Consider the following 25,197-nt stretch of genomic DNA (forward strand, 5'->3'; position numbering starts at 1 on the left):
TGTTTTGGGTGCATGTTCCTCCCAAAGGCAAGCTCTCTGCAGCCAGAGTAGTCTGTCTGAAGAGAATGATGGTTCACTGCTAGCTGAAGGGAGGAAGACAAATCTGTTACCTGTTACTCTGGTAGGAGTTAACTAATTATCCCCAATAACTCCAGCCTTTACAATGGGAGAGTAGCACACAGCTTTTATAAATAAGAATTATTGACCTTTTTAAATAGTTTCAAAAGAAGAAACTCTGCATCAAATGTGAATATAATTTAGGAACTACTACATAGCAGCAAAACTACATTAGACTTTCCGATTTTTCCATGGTATCCTTGGATAGATACACCACCCAGTAGACCATGTTAAATGCTCCGAAGGTAACAGGAAATAAAATGCGTGCATATTTGTCTATCTTACTCGTGCCAGAGTGTGAGGCGGGGGGAGCAGGCGGTGTGACAGCAGATGGCTTTGCAGATGCTCCTAATGTATTAGATGTGGTGGTCTGAATCTGCTCCAGTCTAGATCCAAGCAAATGCTGAATGGAAGGGGATCCAGCTGTGGCATGCTGGGATACAAATCCAGTTAAAATTGGGGTAGAAGGAGGAGCTGGAGGGGTAGCTCTTGCAGAAGATAATGTCTCTGATGCATTGATGCGTGTGAAAGGGTTGGGACTTGATGCAGAAAGGGAGTGGGGTGTACTGTCAGAAGACCCCTGAGCTACAGAGGGAGGCTGGATGGAGCTGTGCCTTGTGTCAATTCGGCTCCCACCATCAGCTTCGGACTGTACTGTGGCATTCGTTCTTTTCCTCACATTTGAATTAGCATCTGTACTCTGCAAAGTTACAAAAAAAAAAAAACACCAAAAACTAGTCATTCTTAAAATAAACACTTAAACAGAAGCAATGGAAACTTTATAACCAGGACTATCAGAATACTACTCACAAATTAACCAGTAGCTTGATCCTGAAGCACAAAGATACTGCATGCTCATGAAAATAGATTTAGTAGCATATAAAGTGATAAACAAAGAATTCGTTTACCTGTGGCTGGAATACCAGGGTGAACACATCTGATGCATCACACTCCATGTGATGTGGTACCTATGTAAATTTAATACCATGAAACTAAAGGCTTCTTAGGTTAGAGTTGGGGTTGTTTTCCCAGGCTCATGCTCAAAACAAAATTCTCTGATGTTCATCTATTTCTTTGATGATATAAAAACATTCTAGGTGCAACTTACCAGCCAAGAGGGTTTACTTCTGCTTTGCATTTCAAGAAACATAACTACCATATATTAGGAAGTCTAGTCTGTCTTCTAGAGTAGATGCTTTTAAAATGCATATATTTACCAAAGTTACCACATTGCTGCTCTTTCAGAAATAAAGGCAGTGCTTTTTCACATCAACAACATGCAATAAATTCTCCAGCTGCAATTGAACCAGTGAATAAATCAGGCTTTCATCAACTACTCCTTTCCATTAATTAACTAAGAAAATTGGTGAATTCTCCATCACTTGATGTCTTCAGGCAAGTCTGGATGTCCTTCTGAAAGATATACTTAAGCCAAATAGTACTTATTAGGCTAGATGAGAAACTGAAACACAGATAAGGAAGTTGAGCCCAGGAAGAAGGGAGGGGTGGGGGGGAAGGTGCTTTTATGATTTGGTTTTATTTTCTCATTATCCTACACTGATTTGATTGGTAATAAATTAAACTAATTTCCCCAAGTCGCATCTGCTTTGCCCATGACAGTGATTGGTGAGTGATGTCCTTCTGTCCTTACCTCGACCCATGAGCCTTTCATTACATTTTTCTCCTCCTGTCCAGTTGAGGATGGGGAGAGACAGAGCGGCTTTGGTGGGCACCTGGCATCCAGCCAGCGTCAACCCACCACATTTATCAAAAAAACCCCACACCTTTTGCATCTCTCTGACGATGCTGTTCCTAAGCATTGCCCTGCACCGCAGCTGCTGTGTCTTTGGCTCCCCTTCCCCCCACCAAAGAACCCTGCCAAAGCTCACGGCACGAGGAAAAGGGAGAGAAAGTGGGCAGCAATCTCTCTTCCCTCCTTCATCCCACAGCAATTCTCTCCAGCTAAGTGCCAGAGCAGTAGCAGAGAATAACTCGGATGTTATTCAAGGTACTAATACATTGAGCAGTGAGAAGAGTGACAACCATGTCTGTATGCTCTATCAGTTGTGTTTCGCTGTTTTGCTCAAAGAAACAGAAATGGAAGCTGAAAAAAAAGCTGAAAAAACCAATTTTAAAGAAATCAAATCACTTGACATCTCCAGTGACTCCCACCATGGCCAGAATGCTAGTCCCAAATCCTGTTAATTGCAGTATAAATCAGTCACTGGCAATACTGCTGGCCTGGATTTATCTGAAGTTGTCACAGATATATGCCAGTTCGTGGCTGATGTATTTGCCAGTTCACAGTTGATATATTAAAGAATCCCTCTTAGGTTTCACAGTTTTCCCTCCTGCTTAGAAGCGTGTCAATCCCTTTTATTTATTTTTATGCATCTGCAATCCAAAGAAGCGGAGGACTGGAATAAATACCAGAGAAAATTGGTATTTCCTGAAAGAAACACTAATTGCACTGTTTGAAAGAGAAGTCCGAGTCACTCTTTGGGAAGTACAGAAGTACACACAAGTGTGCAATTTGGATACTTTCACACTAGGGTTGTTCAAGACCCAGGAATACTAAAGCAAGCTTGTATTTTATAATTTCAATTTAGCCATTAGGACAGGAGTTCATTTACTAGAGACTTGGTAACACCTGACAGAGGTATGTCATTTGAAGGCTTGCAAAGCTAAGCAGATGCAACTCATTGTCGTTCACTGTCCAAAACAATAGCTCTGTGCTATGGAGAAGCTGTCACTAGAGTCATTCAGAGGACATGACTTTTACCTTCTACGTGCAGATCCTTGGACAACCTTGCTTTGCTTAAGTAAGATTCTCCCATCACAAAGCCCTCAAGCTTTATGATTTTTGCTGGGGAGCAAAAAACTATGGGCTGGGACAAGGGTTGCAAAGTAGATCAGCACTGGAACTAGAACAAAATGTGTCTTACTTCCCTCCTGCTCTCTGCCTACATTAGACCAGTAGCTTAGAGGTGGTGCTGCTGAAGAATAGAAACACCACATCTCCAATCACTCCAAGTACATAAAAGAATGGTCCCTAGAGTAGAGCAGAGAATTAAGTGCTATTCACACAGGCACCATTTAACTCTCCTACTCACTTGTACCATCACCTGTTTTCAACAGCAACCTCAGTATCCTTCCCTTCTGTGCATCATCAACCACAGACACTGACAAGATGGTCAGGTACCAGCCAGGCTTCTTCTCACATTCCAGTCGTCTCCATTTCTTTTGTGGAAACTTGTTTCCATCAACATGTTTGCATAATACCTCCTCTTCCTCCCACTTCAAATGTCATCTAAGTTACCAAATAAGACCTGTTGCTATTTAATCCACTACTCATGTTCCATTTATAGTGATTATTTTAGAATAGCCTTATCTATACTATTTCAAATGGTCAAAACATGTAACTGTTTAAAAGTTTACTGAGCATTCTCTTTCTTGCCACTGATACACAAAACTTACAATACTTCAGGAACTTTAAGTTTAGAGAGAAACCCAGTTTCCTCATAAGTATTACAACATACACATAAAGCCCAAATACATAACACTGTAAGATATCATAGAATCACTAAGGTTGGAAAATATCTATAAGATCAATTCCAACCATCAACCCAACACCACCAAGCCCACCTAACCATATCCTGAAGTGCCACGTCTACACGTTTTTTGAACGCTTTCAGTGATGGTGACTCCACCACCTCCCTGGGCAGCCTCCTCCAATGCTTGACTACTCACTTGGTGAAGAAATTTTTCCTAATATCCAATCTAAACCTCCCCTGGCGCAACTTTAGGCCATTTCCTCTCATCCTATCACTAGTTACTTAGGAGAAGAGACCAACACCCACCTCACCACAACCCCCTTTCAGGTAGCTGTCGAGAGCGATAAGGTCACAACATAGCACTCCATAACAAGCCCCAAAAATATAGGTACATTTTTTGTTAATTCTCTGGAAAACACCTTCCAAGTGTTCAGAGCATGGAAATTAAAAAAGGTTATTCCTAACTTGCTCCACAGACAACATATCACTGAAAACCAGATGTTCTTGCATAATGTCATTGCAACGGTTTGGATTTGTGCTCTTGAATTGAACCTTGTCCTTGAAACATACTGAAACAAGCACGTTCCACGGAGATGCTACATTACACACGGAAAGGCAGGGGCTTTGGCTGCTGCTGGAGTAGCCTATTAACTGTTAACACTCTAGCAGTGCTGACAGCAACTTAAATATTGGAGATATTCTGGATACCTTACACACTCGGAAGCCCTGTCCAGCTCCTCCTCCATGCTCCAGCTCCTCCTGTCCCCAGTAGGTTTTGCAGAATCAGTGTGCAGCAGCAAGACAAGAGGCAGGCAGCCTGCCTCACTGCTCCCTTTTTTAAGAGGACAGCTGTATCACTCACACAATGAGTGCTGAGCACTCAGCTCCATGCCTTGTCAAAGCTGAGCAGAAGGCACACTCATTCTCAGGGTGGCCTCACCAGCACATTGCCCACCACTTCATCTCATACACCCTTTTCTTACTGTTGCCTTACTCAAGACTATGTCATGGCAATAGCTCGTTCTCCTCCTCCAAAGCACTCAGGTGTCTCTCCTTTTTGGTTTCTCCAGTTGAAAAGTTTCAAGTAAAAATTCTTGTTATTGGTTGTATACATATGACCCTATATACTCTTCTATTAAATGTTATCAAGATCATTGATTTCTTCCTACATTAGTCTATTCTTCCTCTGTACCAATACTATCTCACAACTCCATGCCATCTGAAGATTTCACTAGTCTACTACTACCTTGTGCCAAGGTCACTAATAAAAATGTTAAACAAGGTAGATCCCATGGCGAAGCCTTAATGAACCAAATTCTGTTGACATCAGCAGAAGTCAGATTAACTACTACATTGCAAAACATAGTAAAATGCAACATTCGCTTCATACTAAGCAAAACACTCCACAGACATTTCAGCTATGGTGCGTATCCCTAGTAAAAGGATATTGTGATAATGACAATCTGACCAATAAAATGACATACATACATCAAGCACTTGCTGCCTCCCAAAATTATTATTAAGTCTTTTTAAAAACAGCAAGAAACACAAACGTACTGCCTTTCGGTAGATTTTAGTTTGAAGGCATGAAAACAAGAAATAAAACATGAAAATCAAATGGAAGCCAAATTAAATGCAACCCAAGAAATGAAAGGATTATCCAAGTAAAGATTCCTTTCCAAGCGCAAGTCAGGAAACCACTCAATTATCCTTAGCCAACAGAGAGCTACTGTGCTACTCCAGATGGGGCTCCACAGGAAATACTGAGTCCACATTTTTTACATTCTCACTCTAGATTGAGAAAGGATCTGTTTGCTGGAGACGTTTCAGTGAGATTTTTGTGAGACATTTAAAGTGGTGTAGCTCAGGAATGCAAAATGGGAGCCTGGAAACTACCATAAAATGTAGCGTATTGCAGCATGCAACACCAGTCTTAGTACGTTTGATAAAGATTACCTTTCTCGAAACAGAACAACTTACTGCTTATGTAAATTACACCTTACGTAAACTACACCTCAACCTTCCTTTGGAATAGCCTATCATTCTGATTTGGTCCAACCAACTCCACACTTCACAACCACCACCAAACCACACGCTGTAAGTACTTTGCTTTGCTGTATCCTCCTTCAAGAGGAAACCTTCTTGCTATTGATCCTGCCAGGAGAATTAAGCACCTGAATCTTAACTGGCAGGAAAACATTACGGATAAGGGTTTCAAAATCCTGGGCAATCTGACATCACAATTCTTGTCCATGCATAGACAAAGTCCTCAAGAGCTCTGACCATAATCTAAGACCTTATCACTCTCTACAACTACCTGAAAGGGGGTTGTGGCAACGAGGGTGTTGGTCTCTTCTCCCAAGTAACTAGTGATAGGACGAGAGGAGATGGCCTCAAGTTGCGCCAGGGGAGGTTTAGATTGGATACTAGGCAAAAATTTCTTCACCGAGAGGGTGGTCAAGCACTGGAATAGGCTGCCCAGGGAGGTGGTGGAGACACCATCTCTGGAAGTGTTCAAAAAACTTGTGGATGTGGTGCTTCGGGACATGGTTTAGGGGACACGGTGGTGCTGGATTAATGGTTGGACTTGATGATCTTGAAGGTCCTTTCCAACCTTAGTGATTCTGTGAATATATATTTTGTTATGATTGTAGGACATCTTCATTGGAAGCTCTGTGGTTGGCTGAGATACGTTAATGACAAGAATCTACAGCACTGATCTCCTATTTAATGTTTAACACACAAGAATGGCAACAGAGAAAGCTACGTTTCAGCCTGTATGGGACTTAAAACATTTATCACTGAGACTTTGATTTAGGGACACTAAAAGGTACAACATGCCAGAGGTAGATTGGTGACTGCACTAACAAAGCCAAGGAATTGACAAAACATAGGGAAATAGAGACTCCAGTCTTTTTCAGAAGAGATTGATAATCACTCCTTCTTTCTGTCCAAATGAATATTTCTTTAGTCCATACAAATTTAAAAAAAAAATAAATAAATTTAAAAAAAGGCTCAGTACCAGAGATTTAGAGAATTCCAATGCAGTAGCATACTTTACTGGAGAAGTGTGGGGGCCACGGGATACACAGGAGGTTCAAATTCTGTCAGACAGGAAATAATTGAATCTGTTCACATCTCCCATCTCCTGCAGAAGTGTTCCAGTTATTAACCATGGGACACCCCTCTGCTTCCCTATTTGTTGAAAGCAGCTGGAGCAGGTTGTCTGTAAACAGCAGCTCCTGAAGGCTAAGCTCACACATCCCAAGACCCCTCCCCTGGTGTTCCATCTGGCTGGGATTCAGCATTCTGGATTTGAGGTATCAGCAGGAGCTGGGTCTCCTCAGGCACCAAGTATGTAAGTAGGACTGAGATCCCACCAGGTCTGTGGATGACGTGCTACAACATCCAAGTTCTTTGGGGAATTTGTGTACTAAAACTAAAGAAACAAGCAAAAACATCACTGCAGTTTACAACCAAGAGATGCAATCAGACAATTTACAGCTCAGAGCAGAGCATGGCAGATCTTTGCAAAGATGTAGCCTTCTGAGGTATCAATGCAAATGTCATGGAAGTGACTGGTAATTCCTAGCACTTCAGCTAAGAACTGTTTTAGATTTGGGGTTTGGTTGTTCTGCCCACCCTGAATAATAATCCTAACTATATTAGAATTTATATTAAAATTAGGCACATATTCTAATTTATGTGTGGTCATGATGGACTTACACCAAATTTGGTATTCAACCCATTAAAAAGTCAGCAGATCTGCAATAAAATAATCTAAACCCTCTATTCTATACAGGATAGCTGTGTCCCTTGTAGTTAATGACTTGCCAAGTTAAATTTATTTGAGAAGATGGAAACTGTTTTATCATGATCAAAAAAACAGCATGCAGTATGCAAAAAAGTTTTTGAGATATTTACTGTATTAAAAAGCATAGACATCTTGCTTTAATTCTAATCATCATATGCTATGTTGCATGGGTTTTATCTTTAAATGAACTGAAGTGGGGAAAGATACGTTCAGTATTCAAATTCTTCCTATGTAAAAGGTCCTGATGGAAGATGCCCTTTTGCTAATCCCAGAGCAGAAAGTCCATTTTATTTGGCATGAAGACATGATAACTAAACCAACCTCCTTGCTGGCGTGTGTAAAATGTGGTGATTAATGCTGTATCCCTCCCTTGACAAGTGGATTCACATGCAATTGACCATGAGTAATACAATGAACGATGCTGTTAGCATACTTCAGGATAAATCTACCCAATTTATTGTGAAATACTGTGGCAGATTTGTGGAACAAGTTTGATGGTGAGCTTCTATGACAGAATGTATGGAACAAAAAAAATCCTACAACAAATCTATCGCCCAAAATCAATTCATAGATCATCTACTTTTCCATTTAGGCTCAACTTTGATGGATACTGCTGTTTACTACCGCACTAAGATGATGCATAAATATGAGTCAATCTAAACTCTTCAATATTTAACAAGGTTTGCACACTATAAACAGCTGCTCACATAATGTGGAAGTTCTGAAACTTTCTCTAAGCCTACATAAGCCTTGACTTGAGCCAAAAAAATAAAGTACTGGATTGTTTTGTATGTATTACCAGGTTTTGACAAGCAAGCCAATTTTGCACTTCAATAAAGTCAAGATTGCAAATTTAGCATGAACTGAAGAAGCGTGCAGCAGCTGAGCTGAGATTCATAGGAAGGGGATCATCAGCACAGCAATATACAATACTGAACTGACAAACTTAAGCTTGTTACAGAACAAAGAGAGCTCGTAACAACCACAGTGCATATTCCTTATCATAAGGCCAACTTAGAATCTGTAAAACAAACAAGGACGTGATTTAAAAGTCATGTGCCAGGTCTTGGGGAGCGTGCAGCATTGATAGAAGTGATTATCAGGCCATTAGGCAACTTTATTCTTAGGACTGTATTTAAGAACATAAGCACTGCAAGCCATGAGAAATCCTTGCATTGGTACAGGAACACAGGTGTGTACAGTTAGCTCCTTCACACAACTCAAGAGCATCTTCCTAGAGCCTGTTAAATGCTCTATGTAGCGCTTCATAGCTTGTATGATGGATCCATTCTGTTGGGATTTGAATCCAAAGCAAGCACTACCTACTGCCTGAGCTAACAGAGAATCTGGAGTACTCACCACTTCATAGGTCCTCTGGCCACTAGGAAGCACAGCCATCATCAACTGCTGATGAACAGGTACACTTCGAAACTAGAGCCGTGCATTTGCAATATAATTCAGAACTATTCTTCTAATCTGCCTCAGCACTCTTTGGAAAATAGTTCAGCAGTCCTGGAGTTGGATACATGGACACTTCAGAAGACCTGCATCAGCCTCATCCTACAACAGACCTTCACAGCAACGTTGTGCATGGTCCCAGGGCTGCTTTTGCACCATTTGTTTACTTAAACAACGAATTCATTGCTGCAGGTCAATGCATTTTCTAGATCCTTAGCAGATCTTTCACACAGGATTTCACTGAAGTGGTATCTCTCTCTGGGACAGAGGCAGTACAATACCTAAAAGCAGTAGCTTCTACTTTCTCAAGGATAAATTCACATCAGAATTTACAAGTCACAACACCATCATCAGGTACCAGTCCTAGCGGGAGAAAGCTAACGCTTCGACACCCAGCAAGCAGCCGTCAAAGCTGGAAAGGAGTGCCCTGGGTAGGATCAGAGCCTAGATGACATGCCTTTACAGAAGCACCCATCCAACTGTACCCAGTGCTCACAGCTCTGAGCTCTTTCCTGAAGCTAGAGGGCAAAGTCACACTGAAAAGACACAAACAAAAAGACTCCATCCTCCTCTACAATAACCCAGCAACCAAGATGGGAACATAGGTTTGGTGATAGGAGACCTCTTCTCAATCTGCCCTGACTGTAGCAGGGATATCAACATAGGCTTCCCACATCTAAAGCGCTTTCCCACCAGGCCACTGGAATATTCTAAGACAAGTGGTCCTCATCCCTTGTTATAGATGTTGCATTCTGCACACTTCAATCTCACCCTCCCATTGCAGCGCATGCCCAGACAAGCCGTCTCCAGAATCAGTTCCTCTCCTTCCCCCTGGACCCATAGAAATCACATAACGTAACAAGAGCAGCTTCAGTAGGAACTTAACACCCTGCGGACTACCTAGCAGCCTGGTTGCTAGTACACTTCTCCAAGACAGAAGGGGCAGGACTCAAGCCTGCTCAGACTCCCACCCCACATGGGGTTTGTGGGAAGCTGTATCTAATAGCCGTGCTGGCCATTCAGATGAAACGGAGCAGGTATTTTTCCACCAAAGGTGCATGACAAACACTTTGGAAGCAGCAAATCAGTTCTGTACATGCCTACCCAGGGAAATTTAGTAATTAAGCCTTTTAGGTGCCTAATCACCATTTTGGATACTTAATCTCCCTAAGTAAAAACAAACAAAAAAAAAAGAAAACAAAAAAAACAACAAAAAACTAACCAACCAACCAACCATACACAAAAATACCCTGAAAAGGGTACCACAATCAGAACAGTTTTAAAATTACACAGAAGAATTTTGATTGTTTATTAGAACAATCAATCATATAACAAAGAGGTGTTACTATAATGAAATGAAAAGTGGGAAGTAAATAAACATCATTATGCCTCACTGTTAATTTTGCAAGATTAAGATTAGAGCCTTCCATGACAGCACTATTAAACACTCAATGAAATGCAGGTAAATTAATATATAGGAAGGTCAGTGTTGTGCTATATGAAAGCATAGGTTTCCCAAATTGGGAATTAATTCAAATAAAAAACCTAATGTAAAAATTGGAAGGCTTAAAGCAACCAAAAGTCTGGCATCGCTTACTGTTTAGATGCAACATCAAAACTGTTTGTGTGGTAATTTAGTAATATTTTCCTATTAAACGCTACCGTAGTGGTTTTTTATCCTTACCATTCCTTCCTAAGAAAACAGTCTGTTCTTCTGGGAGGACATTATATAGCCTGCCAAATTCACACCATTTGACATTTACCAGGGAAGTAGCATGTTGTCATCAGTGTAAATAATGCTGCTTGTCCCAAATCCCACTGAGTCACCATATTGCCGTGCTGCTAGCAAATGCACAACTTGGAGGAGAAATCTACCATGTTTTACCATCACATTGTAGAGCCAGTCAATCAAAATTTTACTGGAATAGTACTAGAGATTTTGTTTTGACTTACAGAGCCCTGGAATATGACCAAGTAAAAGCTCCACCTGCCACAAAATACAGTGAATTCTAGTGCATAGGTTTAGAAGTGCTAAGAGCAATTCAGATTATCTGGGGAGAAAAAGTGAGGGGAGATAAGCTATAAGAGCCAGCCCACCATCCATGCTGCTCATTTTGCTATCTGAACCGTATGATGGGAGGGGAGGAGAGGTAAGAACAGCACTTCATCTTATATTCCACTGTTACACATGCCTAAAAGTGCATGATGTGGAAGAAAAGTGAATTCAAGGTTGTAGAGACATAAATTAGAAGGTCTTGTTGTTTTGGTGTTCCGTTTGTTTTTTTTTTTTTCCCCAAAAATGGATGCTAAATTTATGCCATATAAACCATCCACCTGTATGGTACATGTACGTATGTATCTATATGTAAGTATATGGTTCTTAAGCACTGGTGTGCACAATTCTTAAAGATTTCATTTATAACATGACAAAAATTAAAGAACTGAAAACATAACTATGGGGAGGGGAGGAAATAAATCTGTTAGGATAGGTTGTGTGCTCACCAGCTGTGGAGGTGCTCTGTATACCATTTATGAAAGGAAAAAGAACAGCTGAATAGGGACCAAAGATCTTCATTATTTTCTGTATCTTTCAATTTTCGGTGACCTTAAAGCTGTAGTTAAATTTGCTTCAGTAGTTTGCCGAAAATGCCTTGAACACTCATTGCCTCATAGATTTTCCCAAACCTCTAGACGTTTATTTCTTCTGACTCCAATTTTCCCAGTGTAAAAATGAAGTCAGCTAGAAATCTCACACACAGCTGTGAAACTCAATTGCAATTTGGTGTCATTGGGCTCACTAGTATTGAAAACTCTTTGCAGAGGGGAAACAAAACTGAAATTTAAATATAAATACAGAAGAAGGTTTAAGCAGAAAATATGGAGAGTCTTGTGTTCAAAGGCATCATTTTTTACTCATCATCGTAATGAAAACTACAGACTCCCTGACAATTTGCATTATAAGGGATGCTGACCAATCTGAAAATCTTACCCCCGTCACCATACAGGTTTATTCTGACTTAGCATTTCCAAAACGCTACAACATTTTTTTTTGAATACTGAATGTTTGCCTATACAAAAAAAAAAAGAAAAAAAAAAAAGAAAAAAGAAAAAAAAGAAAAAAGGAGGAAATTGCAATTAGATCAGTACAAGACCTTGCCTAACATCTGCGACTGACATTATTAATAGAAGTTATTTTCACGGTAAACAGGATTATATTACTTATTCTAATGACAAAACCATAAGGATTGTCTCTTTTCGGTAGACCAGCAGTAGATTTCCAAAATAAAAGCCTTATCCTAATACCATTTAAATTAAGTCTTCCAGTAACTACAGTAAACACTGTCAGGTATTTGAGCATCAGATGAAAAACAGCAGAGCATATCCCTCATATTCCCTTGCCCACTATTGTGGTAGTTCATTGTAATACTCATAGAAAATTGAACAGTGAGCAATTACTGCATTTCCTAGCAAGGCTTGGAGGAGACAGCACTCTGGCAGGATTACTTGTTTAGTTATTAAGTCAGGTGTTGAAATTAAACTCCTGCTTTTTTGTGCATATCAACAAAAAAACAAACACAAACAAACAAACAAACAAAAAACATTTCCACTATCAGTAAGAAAACAACTCATCCCCCAACTTCGAATTCCAACGGTTTTGTTTGTTTTATCAACACCCAGCCATTTTTTACCTTCATTGTAACTGAATTCTGGCATTCAATGCAGTTTACATCACAGTTAAGTTGGATCAGAATCTAGCCTCAAACCTAATACTACATTGCAAACTTCCAGTAATTACTCTGCTCATTTTGCAGTAGATAAATGTTTCTATTTCCAGTGCAAATTTATTCCACAACTCAACCATGTTAAAAGGTAAAGCAATATTATATTCTTGGAAAGAGATCAAAATTCTTAACGTAACACTTTAATTTGTGCTATTTAGAAAGACATGCTATGTGAAATATTAAGAGAACTATTTTAAATTGTACCCCCCACATTTATGCCCCAATCTGATTGTTTGAGCACATACTTAGCTTTATACGTTGTGAGTAGTGCCAGTTGCTTGGTAGGACTATGTAAGTCTAGCAAACCAAGTAAAAAAAAACCACAAACACAAACAACAACAAAAAATCCCAAACAAAACCAAGCAAGCAATTAAAAAAAGAAAAGGGGGGAGGGAGGGAACATTGTACCTGAGCATCACAGCTAATAAAATATTTGAAGAACTATTTTGGATCTTTTTTATCTTCAGGTATCCAGGCATTCAAAGTTCCCACTAAACCACTGCAGCCTTACCCCAGGTAGTCATTCTCTCCTATCTTTCAAATAGCGTTCAGTACAAAACGTGCCAGTTGTTCATGACCTGCATCCACTCTCATCCTACTTGAACATGTTGCTAGCATATTATGACTGTAAATCATCAATAGCAAAAATATTGACTGATGAAGCTACAGTGACAGAAAATTGTTGACATGTCAAAGAAATTATTCACATGGCACAGCATCCTCCCTTTGTATGGTCCTGTCCTTATATTTGCATGAACTCTACATATCTGAACCTGAAGTCCCTCATTAGGATCTGAGTTTTAAATGCCACTGCCCTAAAAAAACCCTGAACCATGATATCCTAAGCAGTTGAGAAGCAGTGAAGCGGAAAAAAATTGTTATTATATTTAAAAACTGTAATGGTGTTCCAACTGCAGGACTATTCAGGTCACACAGAGGAGGTAGGCTACACATCCACGTAAGTAATTCAGTAAACAGAACGTCACCTCGTGGTCCAAATACTGCCATTAAGATCTAGCTGCTCTTCAGGTAACTCCCTCCACATATGAGGGAAGTGGGTTTAGCTCCACTTCTCTATTTGCTGGGACAGGGGAAGCTATTATTCTACTGGTCCAAGGAAGAAGGAAAGAAATTAAGTGGTACTACTCTAGATATGGTACATGTTATGGACCTCTCCATTACAGAATATGCCTACATATTCAAAAAGAAGTTTTGGTTCAAAGGCTAAAATTTCCACTTTCATTTACAGTCTAGGCCTTAGACACATTTCAGCCTTAATCAACTTCAAGGATTAAGAACAAAAAAATGGCGCACACACACACGCTAAAAAAAGAAGCATCCAGCCTATGGCCTCTGGATTGACACAGCCCATCAGAGCAATTCATCTGGCCCAGTTCTTGCTCTGGAAGTCACAAGACAGGGCACAGAGTTGGGCACAGAGACTAATTGCTCCAGGTATTTGTTAACCAAATGCTGCCAAAGGGTCTCTGCCCCTCCCCTTACCCCCCCATCATGTAACTTGAGCTCTGTCCGTCATATGACTAAAAGGCAAGTACTCCCCACCACAGAAAAACACATCTTAATGACGTATGTACGCACGCAAGTTGCCCACATGACAATGTTGCTTGTAAACTTGTCAGGTACATGCCAGCCACATATCAGCCCAGCATGGATGCTCCTGGTAAGGAAAGGAGCATGCACCTACACTGCACTGAAGAGTTTGACCTTTGAGTTCCTCCATTAGATGCTACAGGGCTTACTAAAGACAATGTCACAGTTAACTGGCTTCAGAAAAGAGGAAGAAAGTTTGAGAGTTACCATCTATTTGTTATAAGTTTGAAGAAATTATGCCATTCAAAAGGTTCATTTGAGTCTGACCTGTTTTTTCCAACTTTCACACTATTTTAACAAATTGCTGAGGTTGAAGCTCATGTTAACAGTGTTCAGGAACCTATTTTTTGAAGACCATTTTTCAGTAGCATCCTTCATCTCCAAAATTGTGTAGGTCTTTAAAAATAAACTTCATAGGAATATAGTGAAAAGGAAATAGTGCAGAAGCATAGAAATAGACTCAGGAGTCCAATAACAAACTATAAATCATTCATTACCATCACACGCTGACTTGCAACAACACTTCTGCTTTTACTAAAGAAAGGAGTTCAGAACATTTAGGGACAGGTTCATTCCTTCTAATGTGAAAGCATTTTAACTTGCTCCCAAGACAAGGATATCACAGGAGACCATCATGCAAGTCATCTGCCTTGGCTTAGACAGAATCCAGTGCTATCTTGTTGTGGCTGACAGGAGGGGTGAATAAGGCTGTCCAAGTCCCTTGAGAACTCAAGACAGATCTCAGACAAGCTCAGGTCCTACTCATAGGATGTCTACTGCAGAACTGCACTCCTTATGGAAACACATTACGTTTGTATCAGAAAGTTATAGGCAACAAGAAGAAAGAGTTGAAATGAGGCAGGGAGGGGGAGGAAGGTAAAAAGAGGTTGAATAATACCATGGCTAAAACCAACTCAAGTGATAGAGGAGCACACATTGCGTTTGCAGGCACTACAGGCTCACTCCTGCTTCCCCCAGCCCAGTAAATTAGCTTGACACCAGGATTTTTTGTTGGAATTAACACAGTTCAGATTACTTAGCCAGCTGCTGAAATTCATTTAATGTTTACTGTAATCAATATATTGATCAGTCACACCCATCATGTGTCTCCAAAAAGTAAATATAATCACACAAGAGAGTAACTGAGAAAAGCATACAGTCCACGTTTGCTACTGTAAAGATGTATTGATTGTGGTGAAGAAATATATAATATGAATGAACACATCCCAGATCATTTGATCATGACAGGAGTTGCCTTTGATCTAAGGCAATTGGAAAAGTGTTTTTGACTGAAAAGAAAATAACAACCTACCACCAAGAATTCTAATTAGTGTAGGTAATATATGAATTGATTCAATATAGAAAACCTACTTTAATTCTATGGTCAGAAATGGGACAAACTCATGCACGTCAAAAAAGGACTTACAACTCTGTGCAACTGATCTTGTTTTTACCAAACTTTACTATTAATATGCCTAATTTCTGGTATTATCAGACAGTAAAATCCCCATGTTCTATAGGGAACCCAGTTTCATAGCCCAACTCACTCCCTCCTAGAATCCCTCTAAGATAATTGGAGGTGGGGGGGGGAAGGAGGGCAGAAATCAAATGCACATAACCATCCAATGATTAATGCAGAATCAACAGCCCATAAATGAAACGTTCATTTAAAAGTATAATATCACCTTGTTTGCTTTTCTTAACAGCCTCAATTGCTCTGTATTTTTCTTGTTTTCAAGGGACCTTTTACAGATGGGATCTCAACTATGAAGAGCCAGCACAGCCAGCAGTATGCCATTTCAAGGCAGGCAAAAGTACTGGGCTAACAGGCATAAGAGAGGGATCTTCCCCTCCAAACAGCAGAAGGTCCAAAGCAGGCTGCAAATGGTGAGATATGCATTAGAAAAAACTGTAGGGTTTAGGTATTCAGGCATCTTCTTTTCCAATCTACACACTAACTCTCAGGATATGCACACTTCCTCCCTGGGCTAAGTGAAAATTTTTAATTTTGGGAGACTGGCAAATTTACCAGATTAGGCAAAGTCTGTTTGAAAAAAAAATCAAGTTTAAAATAATTTTTTTCTGGAGCTCTGGCAATTGTATTGCTAACAACAGAATTTCTACCGCAACAGTGGCAACGTAGTACAGACTTTTTTTAAACACCAACTAGCTTAGGAAATCAAACGCTGTCATTTAGCTATGGAGACAAAATGTGTAGTGTTTATGTTTAAGAAACAATGCTTACAGATTACATGCTACAGTCAGGCTACTGTCCTGCATTCTTTGTGTACCACAAACTCACAGGGAAGCTGAGATTCTGTTATCTCTGGTAAATCAGCACTGATTAGACAGTATATGTGCAGAAAAAAATAATGAGATTCATAATAAGACATAAGAAAATTCTAGATTAGCCTTTTATAAGTAAAACTAAAAATTTTAATATATTACATGTCAAGTTGGAAGGCAGAGTCTAACGGCCATATTAGCACTAACGAATTGGAACAGCCAGCTCAGCTTCTGTTCTCAGCGCAGCAGGAGACCAGAAGAGAAGTCATCCTCTAGTCACGGAAAGGACTGCTTGATAGCTAAGCCTTTGTAACAGCACTTGTGGGCTCACCCTGATTGCCTGTCCTGAAAGAGCAAAGACTCAAGTCTTAGCATAGGCAGAATTAGAGAAAAAGCCATAAAAAACAAAACAAAACAAAACAAAGAAACAGTTCAAGGTACAATCAACTTTATCACTCAGACATACTCATAACATTAACCATTCAAAAAAGTAGACAGCCCCCTTAGAGTGCTTTCAAGATCCCCAAACCTGTAAGCACACTACCATGTTTATCACAGAGGTATTAAGCAAGCAGTGGAATATAATTGTTCACATCTCATTTTACCAGACATACTCATAACATTAACCCTTCAAAAAAGTAGACAGCTCCCTTGAGTGCTTTCAAGATCCCCAAACCTGTAAGCACACTACCATGTTTATCACAGAGGTATTAAGCAAGCAGTGGAATATAATTGTTCACATCTCATTTTACCTAGCTTTTGAGTTGGGTGAAGCTGTGTGTGTTCTGTTGTTGCTGCTGTTAAAAAAAAAAAAAAAGAAAGAAAAAAGAAAGAACAGGAAAAAAAGAGAGAAAGAGAAGTTTCTCCAAAACATGTGTGTAAATGGCTAAGCATGATACAAGACTGACTTACAGCAATTCTGATCATGAATCAAAACAGTTTTGTTAAGCCTCCATCATTGCTACCCGAGAAAATTACTATTTTTCTTTTTGTTTTAATCAAATCTTACAAATAAACTTAGGATAAAACTGTTCTTATGACATTTATTTTCCTATCGACCCAAGTAAAACCCGACTATCACCAAAAGCAGCGAGTGCCCTGGCGTGCCCGAGACACTAAACTGCATGCTGTACAACCAAGAAGCTTAGCATAAACCAACGGCACTAATACCTCTACGTACCAGATGAACTACACACTACTATAAGCATACTTTTTCTTGTTCCCCTCTCTTACTAGCAGCCAACAGAGTGACAGGTAACAAACTCTTCAGGAGCACATCCATCCTTTTAAGCAGAAATGGGAGCTAGCGGAACACCACAGTCAGGAGACTGAAAACAGTAATCATCTATGGTAGGAGACCAAAGAAAAGGAAGAAAAATGGAGGTGGGTGGACAGCAGCTTAGCAGCGATATCAAATGGAAGAGGTGGGAATGCAAAAAAAAAAAAAAAAAAAAGGCAGATAAATAGGGAAGGAGTCAAATGAGATGGGAAAAGAGACAGAAGACAAAATTACCAAGAGTTAGTCTAAACCAGTGGTTCTTAAATCATGGCTCAGTCAAAGGAAATTAGAAAGTCAGCCTGACAGGAAGAGTAAATTACCACGCTGCTGTCAGCATCTTACTTCTTGAGTGGTGTTGCCAAGAGAGCCAGCCATGGCTGGGAATTACTGGTCTACAACATGGCCAGTGCAAGTGCTGTAATGACTTTATTAGCTACATGTCTCAAGAATAAAAGGAGCGATGCAGCAGAGAGTAAGCATATGGGAATGGGAAAAGGGAGGAAAGGAGAATCACCAGTGAGCTCAACTGGAAATGAGATTGAACTTTTATTAACTGGTCCGCACGCTAAGATAGCTGCCACAGAAGTCACACTTAATGAAAGTTGAAATGAAATGAAATGAAAGCACTATGAAAGTTGGAAAGTGTTTTGTTAAACAGAGTCCCAAAACACGCTCAGGAGTTGAGGTGAGCTCTTGTGCAAAGATACGTAAGTTACATAAAAATTAAATCTATGGTGGACACAAAGGTTTCATCCAGCATTCTTTAAAAATTCCTGAAATTGTAACTGACTAAGAAATAAAACTCTAGATACATGCAATAGAAGGAGAACTGTGATGTCCAGGGAAATGCTCCAAGGTAGAACTGCATATTTTAATTCATTAAAGACCTCAGCCACGTAAGATAACATGCTGTCCTTATAATCCATAATATCTCGTCCTGTATAATCAGTCCAATCAGAATCAATGTGCGAAAGGGGAGTTTCTTAAAGATACCCATCCTAACCGACCTTCACCAAAACGCAACTGAATATAGAAGAGGCTGCAGGTATGGTTGGATACAACCTCCTCCTCTCCCCCAGGTTAACACAATACTGCAACTAAAAATTAAATAATGTTTTACAGGATTTTATCATTGAATATGGTGTAGCATTAGTCTTCCATTATGCTGACTTGCATGGCATCATTAGCTCAGAGGGAACCTGGGAGAAAGTTAAAAGCCTGTTTTTACTGAGAAATGCTACAAAAATATGGAAAATATTTGTATAAACTGAAAACATACCATAAGCGTCTCTTCTGTACTTCTTTCTCTTTGTATTGGAGCAACTGGAAATTCAAGGAGGGATTTTACTGTCTTCCTTTTGGCTTTTTCCATTTGAATATTAGTAAAATAGTTGACAGCAGCAAACTCAATGAGAGCAGAGAACACAAAAGCAAAGCAGACCGCTATGAACCAGTCCATGGCAGTAGCATAGGATACTTTTGGCAGCGAATGTCTTGCACTGATGCTCAGTGTTGTCATTGTCAACACTGTGGTTATTCCTTCAAAGAAACAAAGCAAAAGCACTGCTGAATTCAAGTAAGTCAGCATGAGAATAGGCAAGCAGCTTCAAGCAAAGAATTTTAAATCACTTAGGAGTCCTTCTTTGCTGCTTGCGAATGATGCATTAGATTTAAGTCATGGCAACTACCGTATGTCTATGAGCAGCTATGCACACAAAACAGTTAACCAGTAAAATTTCTTACAAGTTATTTTCTAAACATTTGAACATAATTTCAAATAGTTGTTAAATAGTGGAGTGCTCCTCAGATTGCAACAAAGACATCATTTTTCCTTTAATGGGTTCAGAATGCCACCTATTACTCTGTATCTGTTCCTCTGATCCCACTTGTAATCCAGGTGCCACTAAGTCATGGTAAATTATTTTGGTACTAAGGAAAAATAGAATGTTATGTTAACAGCTCTGTTCATTAGCAAACCATCATCTTATCTTCTAAACCCTTCTGCTACTAGTCGACCGATGAAACTTAATTAGAATTTCATCTTCTGAAAAACCAACTTTTTAATTAAAGTGTACAAGCATAACACTGAGGCCAAAACATGACCACTTCATGTTAATACTTCAAATGCAAATACATGCTGTATAAAACCAGGGTATGGGTTTTTAATTTCTTCATCCAAAATATCCCATATCATTCAAATGTAAAATACCAAGCATATAATGAAATACACACTGTCTAACTCATACCATGATAACCTCAAGGAAGACTGACTACAAATGGAGGTGTCCTTACTCTTATGAAAAGAACACCGTGCCCGTTTTAATTCAAGATGAAATGCATATGCTAAGAAGAATTCAAAACAATTAAGAGCATGTTTTCCAACAAGATCCTCACATCCCCTATTCCCTAAATGGTGGTATTCCATCTGGGTAATCTAATATGAAAAAGCTTCACCTAGGCACTGCCATACAGAGAGCAGGACACAATGAAACCAGTCTCCCCTACTGAAGAAGAAAAAAGATAATAGCCAGTTCATAAAAGCACAAAGAATATCTCAGAGCTAACTCAGCGGGATAAAAACACAGATGCAAGCTCAAAAACCTTCTTCAGTGGGAAGGTGTTGAAAAAACACACCACTAAAAATCCTTTAAGTCTGAGAAAAAAAAAATTATGGAGGGTTTTTTTTTTCCTGGAAAAGACCCGTCCCTGCTTAGCCCTATCCTTCCCGATTCTACCTTTGTCCACTTCAAGCACGTAGTTTGTCTGAATTGTCTGTCTGGAGACATTTGTTTAATAGATGTAAGAACAGGGTGAAGTGACTTGAATGACCAACCATTCCTCAAAAACAAGGAGGAGAGGAGAGGCCATGACAGTATTATAGTTTACTGCCACAGTCTTTATCAGATTTCCCCCTATTAAATCATTCTTCTGGAAGGCTTGCGGTTGCCACTGCAACTGCCCCTGGATACGTGCCATAGGGCTTTACAGGGCAGGGAATTAAGTTCTGGTAAAAAATATTATAGATACACATGAACTCTAATTGTCCAGAGCTAAATACTTGCCAGCTTCTGATAAGAAATGCACATAACCATATAAAAATCATTGTAAGAGTATTTTAATATAAAAATTGTTAAAAACTTGTTTTAAAATTACCACTGTCTTTCCTCTAAGAAACCCCAATCTCCCACAACCACCAGGTTCAGGTGTCTGAAGCTCTGACTGCAGAAATCATGTACCTTAGATCCTTGTGTACCCTTCCTCTACTACCTTTGCCAAGTTTTCCCTAATCATGCAGTGCCCAATAGAAAGATCTTTTGGTTAGCCTCTTCTGACAGTTCCTCTAGAAAGCTGGTACCATAGCAGGAATTCTGGCTTCATTCCCATCTCTTGCCTGGAACATTTTTATCTTCTTTTAAGAAAACCTTTAGAAAACAAGGTCCCTATTGGAATTTGTCAGAAAACTAAAAAGATACCTTTAGCCATACTTTAAGCCACTTGTTTTCAAAGGTGTTTCAGAGACTTATCCGTAACTTAGTGGATGTCTTATTTGTTTTCATATATTACATCTGTTGCTTTATAATTTTCACATTTTCAATTATCACATTTTGTGTGTAAGTACAGATTCTACCTTTTCAGTTTATGGCAATACTCCCTTCAAAAAAAGTACTATTAGTCAACATCACTGCAAAGGCATGTGGAGTTATATACTAGTTTGCTTAACATAAAGCCGGAGTTGAGAGCTAGCAGGGTTCTTATTAGGCTTACAGGTTGTTTTTCCTACAACTGATCATTAACCATCTCTAACTTGTGGTACTAAGCAGTGTTCAGACTCTACTTACATGTTTGAATGGGCAGTCACGTAGAAACATTAATTCCTATCACTCTCGCCAGCATCTATCTATCTATAGAAAGGCTTTTTGTAGAACATTCTCTTCCTGATTAGTCCTGCTTTTGACTACAGTACATTATAAACTCAAGACATTGCTCTATAAAGACTGCTTTTTAGAATGTCTTTGTTCTACTACTTTGTTAGGGATCTTATTTCCATTTAATTTCTTACGCTTTGTCTTCCACAGAAGCTTTTTTGTTTTCTGTTTTCAGAGTTCACTGTAGCATCTCATTCCAGCTGTATTTTGGTGAGGGCAGTTTCAATATCTTGCGATCATTTGGCTTTTTTAATTCATTTTCATAATGGCAATGGCAGAAAGGAGAGAAGAGCACTAAAGATGAAATTACAGTAACAGGATCTAAGCCTTACTCATAGCAGCCTTCCGCTGATGACACAGATATCTCGTAAGAAGACATCTGCAGATCTCGCACGCTCCCAACTATTTTAAAAGGATTTTAGAAGGTGTGACTTCCAAGTAATTACACTACTGTCCGCTGGAGGATAAAACTGCTCTGGATGTGGACTAAGGACTTGACTGAATTACTCAGGGCCAGGTCTTCCCAGTTTGCTCCCCCAAGCCGGTAGAATCCCCACTGTGTCACCTGCGGTTAAATATTCCACGTTTCTCTTGAGATTCCGAGGATTCACATAACAACAGTCTTCTCACATTGACAGCAACAATTCCTCTGAATTTACGTTATTCCCTCGTTTCTGCACTAGTGCAGAGGCAGTACACCCCAACGCACTAAAAAAGCCTATCCTAGTGAAGGTCGTTAAAAGAGGAAGTACGAGGAAAAAAAAAGAAATAATTACCAAACACAGTTCTAGCTGGAACAGATTCCTTATTTATCCAAAATGAAACTTGAGAAAGGATCACGGTCATAATGCATGGGATATAGGTCTGAATCATAAAATAACCCATTTTCCGTCTGAGGTGGAAGTAAACTGTCATAACAATATATTCACCTAAAAACACAAAAACAAAATCATTTTTCTGACTGTGCAAAAAATTTTTGTTGCAGCATAACTGTTTCAGACTATCAGCTAGGATTGTTTAAGATGATACTATTCATACCACTTAGCATATATAGAAAGCTGTGTTCATTAGATACACGAATTAATAAAAGTTTTAAACAAAAAATCCTGGAAGTAGTAAGTCCTTCCAGTGCCATTCTGAAGCTACTATAAAAGATAAAATAAATGTAAAGCTAATACTGGATTACATTTTAAAGTATAAGCATGATTTTAAAAATTCTTTTGCTATCTGTGGTAGAAAAGAATCCCAAGACACAAGGTATCTACCTATCATAATATCCAGAATATTGTGGTACTTGGCTGGCAAATAAAACAATAATAACAATGATGCACATTAAATGATATGGAAGCATCTCAGCTTCTTACTAGGTTTATACATCCAGCACTACTGTGATAATGAAATAAATGCAAAAATCATTAACAAGACTTAAAAATACTGTATCTAAAATATCATCATTCATAGTAAACCAAAAAATTGCAGTTTTACCATAAACTGAAAAAACTGTCTAAATAATGCACTACAGAATGAGCATTTTGGGGACAGGAAGGAAATTTTGTTAACTCATAATAATCAATACGCTGAGAAGTAAATTTCTAGTGTATTGCAAAATGCTGCTTTACCTTTGAGACAAACATCCACAGAGCAACACATCAAATACATTTGCTTTATCTGTTTCATTCTGACCGTCTCACAACACACAAACTTGCTGATGCTTAGAAAATGATTCCAGATTTTAAAATATTTTGGGAATATGCTTGTTTATCACTACACTGCTCATCAGTGATACTTTACTCATTTCGGATGCCTGTAGTTGCCATTTGCCTTGTTTCTTACAGCACAAATCAGCAGAAGTATCTATTGTGAGTAATGCATTTGTGCCTGTCCGCATCTGACTAGAGGGTTTTTATGGCTTTAATAACCCGTTCTGTGTGCTGCACTTCTATCCTGAGCTGTTTGCACCGCCAAACAAAGGAAGTCTTTTGCACATAATGTGGATGCAGTGCTGAGAAATTACTTCCTCACCCAGGCATCCTCTTGACTCTTCAAACTGCATTTTAAGCAGTGATTAAATGCTCATTTTGTCCCTCGGAGTAATGATCTCATTCTAGCTTTCTGAAAAAACGTCGCAATCTACTGTAATGAATCTGCAAATGTAAATCTGAAGGACAGAAACCTAATTCAGATTTATGCTCTCAGCCCTTAATATATACCCTATGACATTCAGTAGAATACTTTACAGGAAGGAAAGAAAAAAAAGCCTCGGGCAATGTTACAGGATAAGTTTTTCCTCAAGTTGATTTTTACTGATGAGATTCCTACCTGTAATAGATTTAATGGTTTCAGTGGATACCGTATGCCCGAGCAGGTCATACTGAACTAAACTGGAAGACTCCTCAGGAACTTCTACGGACTTCTCAGGTCCTTTTGTCCAGGTATAAATCATTTCACTCTTTGGATAAGCATCTACAACACAGCATCAGTTTGCATAAATAGGAAACTTCTCACACCTTACTAAGAGCCCAATCCAAACCTACTGAAATCGAACAGCAAGACTCACACTAACAATTTTAGAAGATACCCTTCATGTTAAGTTATCCCCAAAAGCCACCCTCGGAGGAGAATAAATAGGAGCTAAGGTCATACGTCAAGCATCACACACAAATTCACTTCACATTTTAATGTGAAGTCTAAACACAAGCTCTTTCTGGATCAGCCCTTATTGGGCGTATAAAGTATCTCTTTAAATTAGTTTAGAAATATCTATCTAAAATTTTATCATTAAAATATACTAATATATAAAAAAGAGCACGTATAAGGAGGATACATTTTGGAGACTGTGTACACATTTCTTTACAGAAAAGCATGATTATACTAAAAACTATATTATACTAAAAACTCTAATATTTTAAACTTGTGTTTAAAATATTTGCCAGAAACCAGAGGTCAGTAAAAATTTCACAATAGCCCAAAAATAAGTACATACAAAGAAACATTTTACATTTAATACAAAAGACATAACTTCGGGCTAGCACTCAATCCCTACACAGCCCAAACTCCTGTTAAACATAAACTCAATCAGTCTTGCATTTGAAATGGCTACATCTTATTTCAAGTTTCACTGAGGAAAGTATTAGATTAGCATCAAGTGCAATTTCTGCTGGTTGGTGACTCTGCCTGAAGAAATATGTGGAGAAACTCCCATTACTGAAGCTCCCTTATCGTAGAGCTGATACCAAAACCAATTCTAGCAGCATCTGGTCTCCAGTCTCAATGCAATAGGGATGAAAAACCTTATCAGAGCAGTGTCTTTACCATCCCCCTTTTGGTTGACTACCCAGCTGTATAAGCTAAATTTACGCTAAGGAAGGAC

The 25,197-nt window shown here is 39.1% G+C and overlaps 1 protein-coding gene across 1 annotated transcript in view; it reads right to left on the bottom strand.

The window, feature by feature from the left end:
- Window positions 1-283: 283 nt before the first annotated feature.
- The window catches only part of GABRA4 (gamma-aminobutyric acid (GABA) A receptor, alpha 4), a gene marked incomplete at its 5' end in the record, with an annotated part of 28,708 nt that continues 3,794 nt past the window's right edge, over window positions 284-25,197 (bottom strand). Inside the window, 4 exons of the mRNA XM_010291648.1 lie at window positions 284-817; window positions 19,181-19,440; window positions 22,604-22,756; window positions 24,147-24,290. Coding sequence (XP_010289950.1) covers window positions 284-817; window positions 19,181-19,440; window positions 22,604-22,756; window positions 24,147-24,290 — 1,091 coding nt within the window. The remainder of the gene's footprint in view (window positions 818-19,180; window positions 19,441-22,603; window positions 22,757-24,146; window positions 24,291-25,197) is intronic.

Source organism: Phaethon lepturus, unplaced genomic scaffold (assembly GCF_000687285.1).
Source record: "Phaethon lepturus isolate BGI_N335 unplaced genomic scaffold, ASM68728v1 scaffold97, whole genome shotgun sequence".
NCBI lineage: Eukaryota > Metazoa > Chordata > Aves > Phaethontiformes > Phaethontidae > Phaethon > Phaethon lepturus.